Here is a 16,120-nt window from a genome sequence, read left to right on the forward strand (position 1 = left end):
GATTGGAGAATTTTGCTAATGATGTTACAAGCTCAAATCCATAAGGTTGGAAATTGCCAATGAGACAGATTCTTGGTGTTTTTAAGTTCACAAAGGTGATCCAAACTACAACATTGGCAGGTCAGTGAGAGCCAAAAGAGTGTCTCACATGGAATTTCTTAGAAAGAGGCCTTGGTGCCATGATCATGCAGGGATCGACACTGGAGACACCATATGGTGCACAAGTCACGGTCCAACTAATGCAATTCTTTTGTGCTCGTATTTGTCCGCTACCAAGTACAATGTTTGGACCAATTCAAAGATGACTGCAACATTTGAGCACATCGAATTTGGGGCACCATTAGCTTTGCATCGGACCAACATCGTCTATATTTTCTGCGCCCAACCACTTAAAAGGCACCACCAATAGATGGAGAAGCCTAAACAATTGTAACTCTATTTGTAAAAACTAAAAAGGTCTAATTCTATAAGCAAAGGCACCATCATCTATAAAGGAGGAGCAATAAAGAAAATAAACAAAGTTTCTTAGTAATGCACTAGGAGATTTCGATCAATCGTTCAGCCTGAATTTGCATTATTAGTGGAAATGTCAGATTTGGAAAATCTACAATTAGTCGTATGTTTTTTGATGGAGAAGTCGTTGATGCAATCTTCCTCACTTGCCGCAAGTATTTATCTATTATATATCCATACTGAATCAACATCTATAGTACAAACTCAATTTACAGAAGAAAAAAGAATTATGATCTCCTCAAGAGACCTGACTAAATTCTTACAATGGAGTGAGAATCTGTTTTCCATTCATACCCAGAGATCTTATGACACAAAAGTCCATGGGACGTCTTCCCTGATCTTTTCAGAGACAAAATTCCCAGATTTGAACAATGCTGCTATTGTTGAGGAACTATTTAAATAACATTAACATTTTGATCGCAAGCCACCACACTGAATAATGCAAGGTGAGTTCAACCTCCTGGAAGAATTCCAAACAAGGCGTCAGATAATATGCATAATTGTTCACACGTAAGCATCCCTCCGAGGCACGCTCACAATATAAATATTATGTTCTCATTTTTCCATGTAAAAGCTTTCGTTTGAAGGGAAAACTTTTGAATAAGTCGAACAAGGGTAAGGGAGAGCTTACTTTTTGGAACAACACAAACCCAGATAAGCATCCCAATGAGTCCCAGAGAATAACCAGCTAGTATCCTCATCAAGCCCGATTTTCTGTGCTTTCTATTAGGTATGTGTTGAAGGTGAATTGATAAAACGTACAACTTCTCGGTACAATTGTTCTCCTTCAAATGGTTTCGACACGTAGCCATCCATGTCATACTTCAAGCACTCTTCGTGTGTAGCATGGATCACATCCGCGGTCATGGCCAATATGGGTATATGCCAATTTGAGATGTTTCCATAAGCTTCCACTGATACCTCTCCTCCTTGTTGGATACGGTTGTTAATATCATTTTCCATATCCCGGATCCTTCTTGTAGCTTCAAACCTGAAGGAAGAAATACAAATTTTAATAATAAAATGTGGAGAAAATAAGATCAAACACAAGACTAATATGCTGAGCTGACTTATGATCTCAAGAGCTTTTATCACAATGGGTCTAAACATACCCATCCATTTCAGGCATTTGGATATCCATAAAGCACGCATCAAAGTTGTGTGGTGGTTTAAGCATTGCAATCGCCTTTTTCCCACTATCCACACATTCCACTTTGGCTCCATACTTCTTCAAGGCACCGGCAGCTACTTTAAGATTCACTTTATTGTCATCTACTACAAGAATTTGTTTCCCTTGAAGAAGATACTCAAGAGACTGACGCAGGAACCCCCCATTACGAAAAATTCTTTTATTCCCAACACCCATTGCTCGTTGTAATGATGCCGCCAACATACTTGCTCTGAGGGGCTTCATGATGATTATTGGGGTATAGCCACCACATTTTGCAGTATTTGTCTTGGTAGAAGAGGCCATGGAATTTGCTAGAAGAAATAGTTTTAGAGGATCGAAAAGTTCATACGCACTTAACTTTTCAACAAAGTGATCTGATAGGTCAAGATCCTTCTCCCAAACTTCTTTTTCAACAAGTAAAATGTTAATAACCGTTGTCCCATTTGTCATACAAGAGAAACCTTGGTTTAGGTCAGCGGCTACTTCAACTTGAATTCCTAACCGTTGGAGATGATATCTTGTCACCTTGGCACGGACAAGTCTGGGGTCCATAACCAATGCGGTCATCCCTTGAAATTCGGAGGATGAAGATTCCGGTTGATTATTAATTTGCTGATTTCTGTACTCGTTTGAATTGGAGTGAACATTGGTGAAGACGGCAGTGAAGGTGAAGGTGGACCCAATCTGGGGTTCACTCACAAACCCTATCTCCCCTTTCATGAGTCCTACGAGACATTTGCTTATGCTAAGTCCAATACCCGTGCCCCCATGAGTGCGGGAAATGGATGGTCCCACTTGCATAAATGGGGTGAAAACACGAGATTGTGCTTCTAAAGGGATCCCCACACCTGTGTCCTCAACCGATACAATTAAATTAATGAGCTCGGAGGGGATCGACGAAAAATTCTGCATACTCGTGGGTCCCTCTTGATTGAAAGTCTTAAAACCTCCCCAACTTCGGCGCCTATCAGCCACAGGGAATCCACTCAAGGTATTCTTTGATGACACTTCCGTTTCAACTTCTATTGAGCTTACGACCTCCTCAACAAGATGGATGGTCACAAAGATGTGTCCTTCCTCTGTGAACTGCAAAGGGCAGAAAACTAAAAATTAAAAAGGCCAAATCTTTAAATATAAATATCATTTCTTGATTAATAATAAATATATTTAAATCCCTTTATATAATCTATCGTTCTCTTTCATAGAACAGAATTTTATAATATATCATCTTATTCCACTTGTGGGGTTCAATAACCAATGATCAGCTTTATCTGATTATGATCGAGAAACCACTGAACACTTACTTTGATTGAATTCCCCATGAGATTTGTGATAATTTGCCGAAATCTCCCCGGATCACCGATTAGAATTTCAGGAACTCGATCCGAGATGTACACTGCCAACTGCACTTCCCAATACATTTGAAGATAGAAATTGATCAATGACCAGTGATTAGTAAGATCCAATTACAACATTAAACATCACAAATTGAACAACTGAATTATGGAATTATGGAATTATGGACTACCTCTATTCCCTTCTCTTGTGCCTTTCCAGAGAAAAGTGACAAAACATCATCCAAGATTCCTCGCAAATTAAACCGGACAGCTTCGAGTTCAAGCTTGCCAAATTCAATCCGGGCCTGATCCAAAACTTCGTTTATAAGTGAGACAAGAGCCTTTCCACTGGCCTGGGCAGTTCTCACATAATCTTGTTGTGTCGTGTCTAGGTCTGTGTCCATGAGCATCTGCAACATCCCTAGAAATAGAACAAATTCAAATTTTATCTCCAATTAGAACTCTAATGAAATTTAGATTCAAAATTTTACAACAGAAATTCAACATAAATCTTTGACTCCTCACCTAGAACACCATTCATTGGGGTTCTGATCTCATGGGAAACGGTTGCAAGGAACTACAAAAGATGAAAGATAACATTAGTAAATTGGTTTCAATGGAAACAACAATGAAATATAAGTGAACCTTGATTAAGGAAATTCAAATATTAACTACCTGGGATTTCGCAACATCTGCTGCCTCAGCTCGCTTTTTAAGCTCCATCATCTGACGATAATCCTCCTCAACTTTCGCAATCCTATTCACTGTAGCATAAAATATATGCCCAACAAGCAATGCAATCACAAGGATACCAATAAATGTTGTTATTGCCAACCATGGCCACGGTGGCTTCTGCTTGAATCTGCTCCAAGAACAGAAAAAATTTCATTAATCATTCCAATCACTTCTCGCTCTAATCAACAAGAATAGTGTAACATGGACGAGATTTATTGGTTACCTGCAACGCATTTCATGTTTCCTAAATGGGTCTCCAAAGTTAAGAGTGCTAACGCGGTAGATCCCGTCGTCTGTTACATTTGAACCATACATGCTAATTGGTTTTGATACATTAGTGGTATCGTACACATTTACAAGGATGGTTTGTTTGCTGGCCAGCTGGTGAAGTAACTTCTCCACAAGTGATTCAATATCGAAGATTCCACCTAAGTACCTGCTTGGCAGTAAGTGCACCATAATTTACACTCGTCTTTTTTTGCTTTTTTTGAAGAATTCAAGGAGATTCACATTTTATTCAGTAAATTGCAGATTCCAATATTATTCAGCCAATGATTATTTAAAATCAAACAACTAATTCAATGTTTTAATCAACATATTGTGCAAATTTCAGGTTATGCTCCGTTTTTAAGACATATGTGAAAGATGATGATCCATTTGTAAGATGCCCAACCAATTGGACAGTTCGACCAACAAAACATCTTTTGGATGGACTGCTTACAGCCTACCATACAATTTACAGTACAGATAGGACTCAAATGTTTACTCCCACTGATAAAGAAATCCTGGATGGATATACTTCAATGTTTTTAACCAATTTAAATTTTTAGAGAGATGACCCATACCCATCAGTCACTTGGATCCGCTCATCAGGAGTTGCATTTGATGGGAGTTCTGACTTGTAAACGGCAAAAGTTAGTATAACCCCAAGACGATTTGATTTGATTAGTCTGAAAGGAGCAGTAAGAACTCCCTTTCCGGATTCTCTCGCACGTACGACATTGTCACGATCTTCCTGTAAATAACAAAAGTTTTCCAATATTGAAGATCAAAGAACTTGAACAAGGTTAATTCAAAGCAAGCTAAAATACAATCTTTTCTCGAAAAGATTCCGAAAGTGGGCAAGAAACTTGCACCAAACTTAAGGATTTGAATTTCTAGGTATAATAAACCTCTTAAATTGCAACTAGACAAGGAAAAATATCATTTAAACAGTCCCCCAACATTATCAATCGACGACTAAATACTGAATCACAAGAAATATACAGAAAGTGAGCAAGAAATTAACCTTTCCCGATAACATATCAAGAGAAACCACATGCGAAACGGTATCCTGAGCAAATATAACGGGGGCATATTCGTCCTTAACAGGGGATGGCTCCAAATTTTCAAAGGCATAGTTTTCCTCTTGAACTGGTGTATCCATCCTCTTGATAGTCCACCCTTGTTGTTTCTCGAATTGTTCCCGTTCGGAGTGGAGTACTTTAACTGCATAAGCCACGCCACTAGTAAGCGGCCTCTCAAATGCAGTTCTTTCTGTGTACCTCGCAAAAGTCGTCTGTGGATCCAAAAAGTTAGTTATTTTGAGGTTTGGGTTCCAGAGATCAGCGAGCGAATCACTCAAATCTAGCTCTAAATTAAGCTAAACAACTCAAAATTCATATTATATATTGAAATTCCACTTATTTTGAACACTGGGTTCTAGAGATCAGCAGGAGAAACACTCAAATCTAGCTCTAAATTAAACTAAACTCAAAATTCATACTATATATTGAAATTCCATTACTAAGCAAGCTCTAATTGAAGCAATTGGGCACTTAAAAACGAAATTGAGAATCAAATAATTGCTTAGAAATAAACAGAAAATCAAAGATACCTGATCAATAGCAGAAGGGTTCTTGCCATGGTGGAAAGTTGAGATCATGATGGACAAAGCTTGAATATGGTTCATGCTTACATTAAACTGATCTTGTAACATTCTCGCCCGCTCGTCGCACATACTTGCAAGGGTCTCCTTTCTCTTCTCAATCACTTGAGAGTTCATATACACGAAGATCCACGATGATACCATAACCCAAGTAAGAACCCATGAAACCAATAGTTTCTTCCACCATGTTTGTCGAATCTTCTTCGATCCGATATACTGGTAATAATGGTGTTGAATCTTCCAACCTCTACCTGAAATACTCTCCCACCATCTGAACCATCTCTTCCCTTTAGCACCATCAAGATAGGCAATTTTCTCCATAATTCCTCCACTAATGAACCAATTCATGGAGATCTTAGAGAGAATCCAACAACATATCATCAAAAGTAGATGCCCCACCACCTTCAAATCAATCCCAAAACTAAGGAGATAACTTAAGCTCATACATACATGAACATATACAAGTTAACCAGAAACAGTAAAGAAGAAAAGTGGGTCTCTCACTGTTTGCTATTTTAGGAATAAATCCAAACCCCAAACCCCAAGCATCAAAATCTACTAAATACTGCCCAAACTTCAAAATCAGAACCCAAACACCCAAAGATCATAAGAGGTTTTAGGAAAAACCCATTACCAAATACCAAACGAAAGAAACACAGAACATCCACACTTTGAGAGAAAAATAAGAGAAACTAAATAAAAGGTTCACTTCACCCAACTTCCCAGTTCCCACACACATGAAAGAACAAAAGAATCAAGAATCCCAGAAGAATCTTATTTCTGTCTCTACAGAAATAAAGCTCTCAACTTTCAAGTTAACTTACCTCCAACCAATACCCAAGAGTGAGAAATGAACCAAAACCCACTAAAAAGATTGAAAATTTAATCATGAAGTGGGATAACCAACATAAATAAACAAAAACCCAACAAAGAATCTGTCAGAAAAATCTATTTTCTGGACCTTAAATTCCTGAAATCAAACAAGAAGAAAATCAAGTATGTGAGAGTTAAAGGTTGACTCTGAAGCATATGTGGGTGATAGATCTAGGCAGAGAAGAAGCAAAGGATGAACAACTGTAAGAAAGATAAATAGCAAAGAAGATTGGATTCATGGGCTCTGTGTGAGAGCAGAATCTGTGAAAGAAAGATGGAGAGAATATGGTGGGAGAAATGTCCGCTAGCGGAAGCAGAGTCCATTATCTCAACTATCCACCCAAAAATATAAAATAATGATAATAATTAATAAAATAAAGGGTAAAAAAGGTATCCAACCTCCCACTTAGCAAAAATCTCTGCTTTTCTATATTTTTTAGTGTTCATATCACCATCCATTCAAGTATACAACTTCTTCACGCTATCCCTCTGGTTTGTTCTTCAATCTAATTGACCAAAATGCCCTTGAATAAATGATAAAATAACTAAAATTACATCAGCAATTTTTTATTTTTTATTTTTTCTTAATTATAAAGAGTTGGCGATTGGTATTAGATGCCTGTAACTTTATCAGAATTTCCAAAAGGAAACAAGAGTAGGTACAAAGAAGATAAGGTCCCCATGATAAAAACCTCTCAAGGTGCTTTTATGTTCTTTTGTCTTTTGGAATCTAAGCTGGCTACATAAGAGAGTGCAGTTAAAATTTCTAATCCAGCAAAGTTCGTTGAGGAGCTGTAATTGCAAGCTTTCTTTCCTCCTATATAGTACCAAGAAAAAAAAAAAAACTCAACTTCAACATTAGCTGTAACCAATTTCCTCTACACACCCAAAACTCGTGATTTCTACACTTGTATGAGATCATGACTAGGAATAGTTCAATGGGTCTCACCCAATCATAAGGTGGGGAGGTTTCCAATTGTATACATTATGGGTGTAGCAATGATGATGTTTTTTATCTGTAAAAAACTGATGGGATGATTGGTGATTAAAGGTGTTTTCTGAAGTGGGTTTTTTTATTGGGTGCATTCCAGTCGTACAGAATAAGTGAAGGGAATGTTGTACTAAGAATATAATGGGTGTTTTGAGATAAACATTCAGTTGTTTTTTTTTTTAATAAGACCAAAACCTGCTAAGGGAATAGTTTCAGATGCTTTGGTGACAAAATGAACATTTTAAAAGGATTTACATCCATCCCTATTAGTTCAACAAAATATCATTATTAATTCGGCTTAAAGTATATGATGAAAGATCCACACTAATGTCTAGAGTAATGAGTGAGATGTATCGAATCAAATTTGATTTAACGATTGGAATTAATTATCCTTTATTTGGGCTTGGGTATACTTATTTTAGCACCAGAAAAGGATTTGCTCTGGGATCATAACATTTGAAGCCAATAAATTTTGGCTCCGATAAATTTGATACTAAATTGGACAATTTCAATCGAATCAGTAAAAAAAAAAAACAATCTCAAATACTTTTTTCACCCCTTTTAATTTTTTTTTCTTTTCCCACACAATGATGAATATCCAACAACTAGTGATTTGAATTTTAAATCCAAATCAAATAATACCCAAAGTGGTCTATTGACACCCCTATACTTTGGTTCCAATCTTCATTCACCTATCTGACCAACACGCTCTAGTGCTCGTTTTGCAAGTCCAACTATTTATTCCATATGTTCCGTTAATTCTAATCATTGTTGTTCATATTTCACTATTATCTTACTTCCCTTTAAAAAATAAGATTACAAACTTCTATTTTTATAAATTATCAGGACAATAAACACTAGTCTAGATTTACACTCCACAAAGAATTGGTCTAGATGCTCTTTCCTTTGTTCGTATATCCGATCAAGCTCGTCTTAGCTCTCCTTGTCGCTCGCTCCAGGCCCCACTTGAATTTTTTCCACCAAACCCTTTAAGAAAAAAAAAGTTTTCCATTATTAAATTGTAATATTTTCTTCATAAGTATTCTCTACCAACTAAAATAACTCTTGATATGTTCCAACAATTATTTTTTTGATAGTTTTTTTTTTTTCTCTCAAAACCTTAATTTTTCTCAAGGATAAAAAAGAAACAATTCTCTCCAATAATGCAATCCTTAGAGTTAGCAAACCAAAAGCCTCTTTAAAAAGTTGAAAGAAGAAGGAAAAAAACAGGGGAAAACTTTTTTCAATAATAGTAATTTACAGCTGTTATTTACTGTACCGAAGAATATAGGAAGTAGTTGATGTAGACGAAGCACAATAGTGGCAACATTGTAAATTCAGATGAAACAAATGGTAATAATGTAAAGGGCACTTTAATCAAAGCTCGTCACGAAGTGATTAGGCCATCACAACTCACAACTCATAGCCCACTCCTTTTCGGTGTCCTCTGAGAAGTTCAGTTGAAAGCGACTTCCCACGTCACTGAACCGGCTCCCCAAACCCCACCAATCACTGGCACTCTCTCTAACTTAACATACACGTGTCAACTTAGGAGAATTATAGGATAATTGGTTAGACACGTGGCAATAAGGGTATGGTCAAATACAGAATTTATATACTCCTTAAAATACAACATACGGTGGTCATGTAGAGAAAAAAGTAGTTGATTTGACAGAAATTACCAATTCACCACTTCAAAGATGTACACATCAAAATCAATGTGTTTGGCCATTTATAACGGTACCATTTGGCCACTTATTATGAATTCATAGTAGGGTAAATTCTCAAATAAGTACAAAAGTTTTGAATATTTTTTAAAATCGTCACATAATTTTGATAATTTGATAATATTTTATCAATATTAACAACATTTTAAAAATATCAATAACTTCGATAATTATTTGAAAATTTATTATTTATAATATGATCTGATTAAGGACTGAAAATCATCCATGAGGTTGACTTTTCGTGAGATTATGTGGGGGAATTTTGAGGGATGGGTTGATTGAATTTTACTGACCAGAGAAGTAAAACATCATATCCGTGTAAAAATTGGATGGATGGACGTATTTACAATCATTTTTCTTGATCTCAACAACTTCTGAGGACATTATCACACTCAATCTTCCTCTTTTGAAAAAGGTTGTTCAAGCACAATAGATTCAAAATTCATGTATTGTTGTGCTCTTTGCATGTCAACTTTGAATATTGTTTTGTCATTAATTGAATTTTTATTTATTTTTGTATGTCGTGTACTCCTCACGTGTCCATATTAAATATATTCTTGCCATGAATTGATTATTTTATTATATTTGTAATTCAAGTTTAAGAGAGAAAGAATCTCATAATGAGTATTAGATGTTTCTTAAAATAAGTCATATTTGTTGATTTCAATTCCTCTTACTGTTTATTTTACTAAAGGAACATATAAATTTATATTTATTAACTTCTATCCTTTTTTCAAGAAACATTCAATGATATCCAATTGAATAAAAAATTATACTAGAGAATCCATTTTACCGTCGATCGATTCTCCATGTATTTTAATATGATTAATTTAATAAGTTTTGGATTTCTTTAGACTGGTTTTGACTTTATTGTAAATTAAATTACAATATAATTAGCCTTTACAGCAAAGCCCATAATATATTCCTTTTATTTGGTTGCAAAGATTATTACTGAGGTATGGATTATTTATCTACAGTTCTATATCTTTATTCTCCACTAATGAAAGAATCAAGGTGTCAACTAGCTTAGTTGGTAAAATCTATAGTGATACACCATTGACCTCAATTCCTTTTCCTCTATCATCGAGTTACTAATCTCATAAAGAACACACAATCAAAGATCCAACAAAAAAAGGGAAATGTGAGTAAGTTGATCTAAGACAATTGGTGTCATTGATTAAAAAATGGGTGCATTAATGAAAATCAAGACGAGGGCATTTCAATCATTTTTTTTCTTGGTCGGTTACCATACCAAGGTGAAGAGCATGTTAACTTTGAGGACATCTCCAAAGACTCGAGATCTAATATGGTATTCTGTTCCTATAAAATAGAAATGATGTTTATGGGGCATGTTTTAGTTAGCGTTTAAAACACCCAGACTCTTAACCAAGTTGTGCACGTAGTCTCATGTGTTTAAGATCTAATCAAACCGCGCAACGTAGCCATAGATAGAAATAGGACACCGTTCTGGATCGCAACTCATCTCCAAATTTACACAAATGGTAATGGTGTGATTAGAACTAGAGCCTTTCATTTGAAGACCTTAAATTCAATTAATATTTACATATACTCCCCTAAAGCTAAAACAACTCCTTCACAACCAATACAAAAGTATTTATGTTTAAATGATAAGATTACTCCTAATTTGTAAGAATGGTTCATATAAATTACTAGAGGATGGTCATATTATCCGGGGTAGATTTATCATGGGGCAGTGGGGGCACTTGCCTCCCCCCCTTAAAACAAAATTCACACTCTCACTTGCCCCCACTAAAATAAAATAAAATTTTTACTATTAATGAGCTATTGTTACAAATAACAATTACCCGACTCGACCCCTGCATATTATACAATAATAGTCAATACAAAATATCCAATATTATTAAAATATAAAAAGTGCCCCTCATTTATAAGGGAGGTGGGGTGCGATTTACTTGAAGATAAAATATAAAGGACAATTATTGTATACAATGGTATTTACACCAAAAAAATATCTATCAACATCACAACTGTGCCATTTGTATATTAAATACAAAATCATGACAGGTTTCTCTACTCTTCTGTTTTTCCCCCCACAATCAAGTTCTCAATAATTAGAGTAAAATTTTAAAAAATATATCACAAAAAAGATTTTGTTATTTTTAGAGAGAGAGAGAGCTACTAAACCTTTAGGGAAAATAAATACATGAAAATTAGGTTTGAGGAACTCTAAGAATTGCTGCTTTTGAATTTTTATAAGCGGAGAGAGGTAGACAATAATTTGCAATGTTTTAATAAAATTATAATTTTAATAATTTAACAAATGTATATTTCATAGTTTTAAATCTCGTCTGATACGTCTCAATATCGATCACCAACGAAATGGATAAACAAGTCATTTCAAACACTGAAATCATCCTCAAAAGTCGTTGATTTAAATCAATTCAATGTCTTATCGAATTATTATTAAACGAGACAATTCGAATAAATAGGAAAATTTATTCGAGATGACTCAGTCTCGTTAACAGACGAGACTAGACGTCAAAATAAGTTTTAAAATCACGCTACATTTAGGATTATTTCATTTTTTTTTTTCTTTTTATACGCAGAATTGCAGGTCTGTGATATAGCGAAATGAGAATGAAAAATGTGGTAGGGTTGCAACCTTGTTGGGCAAAACCCATCAAATGAGTTGCAAATATTTTCATTTTTTTATTCATTAAACGTCTAAAGTTTGTGAATGTTTGATGTAAAAGTGATGTTGACCTCATACCTCAATTATTTGATATTCTCCACAACATCCATAAACAACAATCAATTTAGTTCAAATTATCAAAACTATAGAAGACATGACTTGGAAAGAATTAAATGAACAATGGTTGTTCAACCCTCAACTTTTGGTTTTGGTGATGATGATGATGACGACACCTATCAATCGATGGTGACCTTTCGATTGAATGAATTTTCTTTTAAATGCCTATGATCCAAAATTGATAATTGAACTCAAATTCAAAACCACAAGTACAGTGGTTTGGATTAGACCTAGAATTCAATCAATTCGATTTGATAACCTTTGGATCAATCACTTATTGATTTTATAAAATATGAGAAACTATAAAAATATTTTATATATTTAGTTCTTAAAGTCAGGATTGATTTGATCCAAACTTGACCTTGTAAGGATTTAATTTAATTCTTATCGGATTGGTCCCAAATCAAAACTTGATTTTATCCAAAGTTGACCCGTTGATAGTTCTACGGAGAGATGTCAATGGGTACCAATTTAACCAAATGGATAGGATGGCTTTAGGTCTCTTTCTATTGGAAATTATTGGAGTTCAATCTCTTGGGCCTGAATCGAGTGAAAATCAAAAGAAGATAAAAATCAATATAAATTAAGAATCGAAATTCTTTAAAGAAAGATTTGTTATATGGTTTTGTTTTAATACCATTGATTTGAGAATCAATATCAAAATTAAACCTTGAGAGTTTGGCTCAATGGCAATTTTGGACCGATAAGCAATTAATGCCTATAGGTTGTGAGTTCGATATCTAATATGAGCATTAATTCTTCAGGGGCTACCCGCGAGGGCGAACATACCCTAAGACTAATCATTGGACTAGACCATAGTTTATGGATTGGAAAAGTCGAGATACGGGTCTGATCAACTGTCTATAAAGATACCCAATCATCAAATAATAATAAATCAAAATTAATAAGAATCAAAAAGGAAAAAAAAAAAAATTTGATTGAATAATGCTGAAGTGACAGGTTGGAATCTCATATCACACTTCTTGACGTGAAAGTATATGGGAATCATAAATATTTTTCATCGAGATGCAAGTGAAAAAAGTATCTATGCTTCCTATCCACTTTCATGTCAAGAAGTGCAATATGAGATTCCAACTGGGGCCGTTCCAACACAACTCTTTTGGTTATGGTTCTCATAAGAATCAAATCGAAGCTAACCCATTGATAACCCGCCCAAAAATAGGCCAACCAATATAAGAAAATTCAAAGTTTGGATAGAGCAACTAAAACAATTTAAAATTTTATTTTTCATTAAAAAAAATTAAAATTAAAAAAATAATAATTAAAGAGCTTAAAGTTTCATACATCCCCACCACAGACCAAGACAAAACCTACTTACACCCATAAGCTAATAGTTTTTGTACTAAAAGAGGTGTTAATGTCAAAGCCCCCACAGGACATATGTGCTGACGTCACCATTACGTCAACAAAAGAGAATAAAGGCTAAAGCTTCAAAGTGGTCGCTTATTAGGCTTTTCTTTTATCTAATAATATTTTATTATTATATATTATATATTTATCGTCTGACACGTCAAGTCTCGATGCTTCCTGCCGCAAAGGCCAATGGTGTGATAAGTGCTCTACACGTGGCAAGTTAAGAACCGAAGATGACTTTTGACGTGGAATGATTTGATCTAAGGTAATAGGGGGCGTGTGATAAATTTCTTTAAAAAATATATATATATATATATTATATTTTGTATTTGTTTAATGGGTTAATTTAAAGCTGTAATCCTCTAATGGGTGGGCCACCACAACCATTAAGGATGTGTGACAGTGATGCGTCCACGTGATGGATTGGTGCGAATCGGCCAACTTTATTCCTCTCCCGCCATTATTTTAGTTTAATAAGTAATTCTAAATCTAATAAGTCTTTAATCTCAGTTATGTGGATGACTCATAGTTGAAAAAGTCTTACTATTTGGATGACGTTATCCAACGTCCATGATCAAGAAAGATTCCTTAACTTGGACGGACAAGATCAATCAATCAGTACATCAAAAGTGGGCACTAAGGAAACAAGGATTTTCATGTGTTGGTGGGAATTTATTGATAAGAGAGTGAATTACTTTTTTAGGGTTGCACACTTCAATCTCACGAAAGTTTTTCAACATTCACAACTGTCGCTATTTTTTTTTGTAATCCAGGCAGTATCGCCACTTAGGTGAGAGTGGTCTACTTGGGCCGCATGCACCATCCCACCCTGTCACATGTTATAATAGGTAAGTAGTCACTTTCTGTGGAGGGATATATAGAAACTCGAAGTTAGGACTTGGATAACAAACCTGCCACTAGTTTTATTGCTAAGCTAAGCCTCAAGGAATTGTATTGTAAGTTAATAACCACTCAAATATTTTTTGCAAAAAATTACATTCTCTTTTACAATTTAAAATTGATAATTTAAAAAAAAAATGCTATATTTAAGGAATTATACTTTGATAAATATAATTATAGCTCCAGTTAGTCAGGGGGGAAGCCAAGATTTTGGTTTCATGGGGGCAACTAATAGAAAAAAAAAATTGTGGGGCGCAACTAATAGAGGGAGTTTTTTTTTTTTTTTTTTTTTTTTTGTGGAGGCAATAACGACGGATTTTCTTATTTATCGTTGTTATTTGTTGCAACAACTCATGTATTTTCATAGACTTCAAAAATTCTTATGAAGTATAGTGCCCCTATTGCTCTCAATGTAAATATGCCCCTAGCTCCACTATGATCCATAACTTACTTATATTTTCACTCGTTCTATATTCATTACTTGGTTGTATTCACACTAGTATAACTAGTGTTACTATGCTACTCACCATCTCCTAGTGCAAAATAGTTTTTGATCAATATTATTATTTATTAGTAATTAAATATTCTATATAAGTTTTAACATTTGAAACTTCTACTTTGAGGGTTTCAAATTAATTATGTAATTTAATTAATATTTTAATTTTTTTAATTATATTATCTATTTATGAGAATCTTCATGAAGTATAGGTTTCTAATATTTTGAAAATGGATTGTTTCAAGTGTTGTGATTAAGCAAAGAGTGTTGATTTTATAACTCAACCTGACATAGTAACTCAAAACCTCACTGAAGTTGTAGGTGCAAGAACTTGTAGATTTTTTTCCTTGAAATACACAACTACACATGTTTTATGGGGATTTGTAGTTGTGTATCCCAAGGAAAATCTATGATTGTTATAGGATACATGTTAGTTGAATTTTTAAATCACCCTATTAGGTTGAGTTACAAAATCATTACACTTAAAATGACTCAAAAAAAAAAAAAATCAATTTGTACTCAATTGACATGGCAAGTGCACAGAACTATAGTGCACTTGCCATGTCAACTGAGTACAAATTTTCGAGTCAGAAAATCATGACTCTAAACAAAAATGAGGTATGGAGCCAAAGCGACACCCCAAACAAATAGATCCAATCACCAAGATAGAGACGACAGGTTACCAATAAATTATGCACTTGCCATGTCAACCGAGTACAATTTTTCGAGTAAGAAAATCACGATTCTAAACAAAAATGAGGTATGGAGCCAAAGCGACACCCCAAACAAATGGATCCAATCACCAAGGGAGAGACAACAGGTTACCAATAAATTACAAGCCCTTTTAACTATTTCATTGTCAAGATTCCGTGCCACAAAATACAAAAAATTGTAAGGCCTCTCTCTTGGTTTGCTATCGAAGAAACTAATTGCCCATTTTGATCAAAAGCTATACTCTTGAGAAACAACAAACATAAAAGCTAATGCTATTATGGTCCCACGAGCCAAAAATACCACGCCGCACTCTATGGACTCTCGTCTTTAGTTGGATTTAATTATTTTTTTTCATTGGGGGGCAGAAAACCACACTTTTTAACTCCATAGTGCTCAAGTCTAGTTGTTGCTGCAAAAGACCACTTAGATGTATTTTTCGGTACGACCAAAAAATGTTGGTGTCAAATTTTTATGTGTCATGTGGGCCCAATGATTGTGCAACGTGGCACTTTTGTAGGGACAAAATGCACGTGTGTTTCCTCCCCTACCATCTTTATTTCTTGACTTTTAG

The 16,120-nt window shown here is 34.8% G+C and overlaps 1 protein-coding gene across 1 annotated transcript; it reads right to left on the minus strand.

Annotated features, from left to right (window-relative positions):
* Window positions 1-640: 640 nt before the first annotated feature.
* On the minus strand, window positions 641-6,993 carry HK3 (histidine kinase 3). Its single transcript, XM_086441873.1, has 11 exons — window positions 5,633-6,993; window positions 5,045-5,314; window positions 4,602-4,771; window positions 3,980-4,192; window positions 3,697-3,883; window positions 3,547-3,598; window positions 3,213-3,442; window positions 2,989-3,087; window positions 1,626-2,770; window positions 1,145-1,504; window positions 641-973 (listed from the first exon to the last, which is right to left on the minus strand). The coding sequence occupies exons 1-10, from the start codon at window positions 6,125-6,127 to the stop codon at window positions 1,240-1,242; spliced, it is 3,126 nt and encodes a 1,041-aa protein (XP_086297999.1). The 5' UTR covers window positions 6,128-6,993; the 3' UTR covers window positions 641-973; window positions 1,145-1,239.
* Window positions 6,994-16,120: the final 9,127 nt, after the last annotated feature.

Source organism: Akebia trifoliata, chromosome 5, assembly GCF_017979445.1.
Source record: "Akebia trifoliata isolate Shusen 1 chromosome 5, ASM1797944v1, whole genome shotgun sequence".
Lineage (NCBI taxonomy): Eukaryota > Viridiplantae > Streptophyta > Magnoliopsida > Ranunculales > Lardizabalaceae > Akebia > Akebia trifoliata.

Bases quoted from the DNA above. Each gene is read 5' to 3' on its own strand.
- HK3 (XM_086441873.1), bottom strand. From the start codon at position 6,127: ATGAGCTTAAGTTATCTCCTTAGTTTTGGGATTGATTTGAAGGTGGTG. The intron at 5,315-5,632 runs GTATCTTTGATT...TTGGATCCACAG, and splicing joins ACCCTTCTGCTATTGATCAG to ACGACTTTTGCGAGGTACAC. The intron at 2,771-2,988 runs GTAAGTGTTCAG...TGCCCTTTGCAG, and splicing joins TCATGGGGAATTCAATCAAA to TTCACAGAGGAAGGACACAT.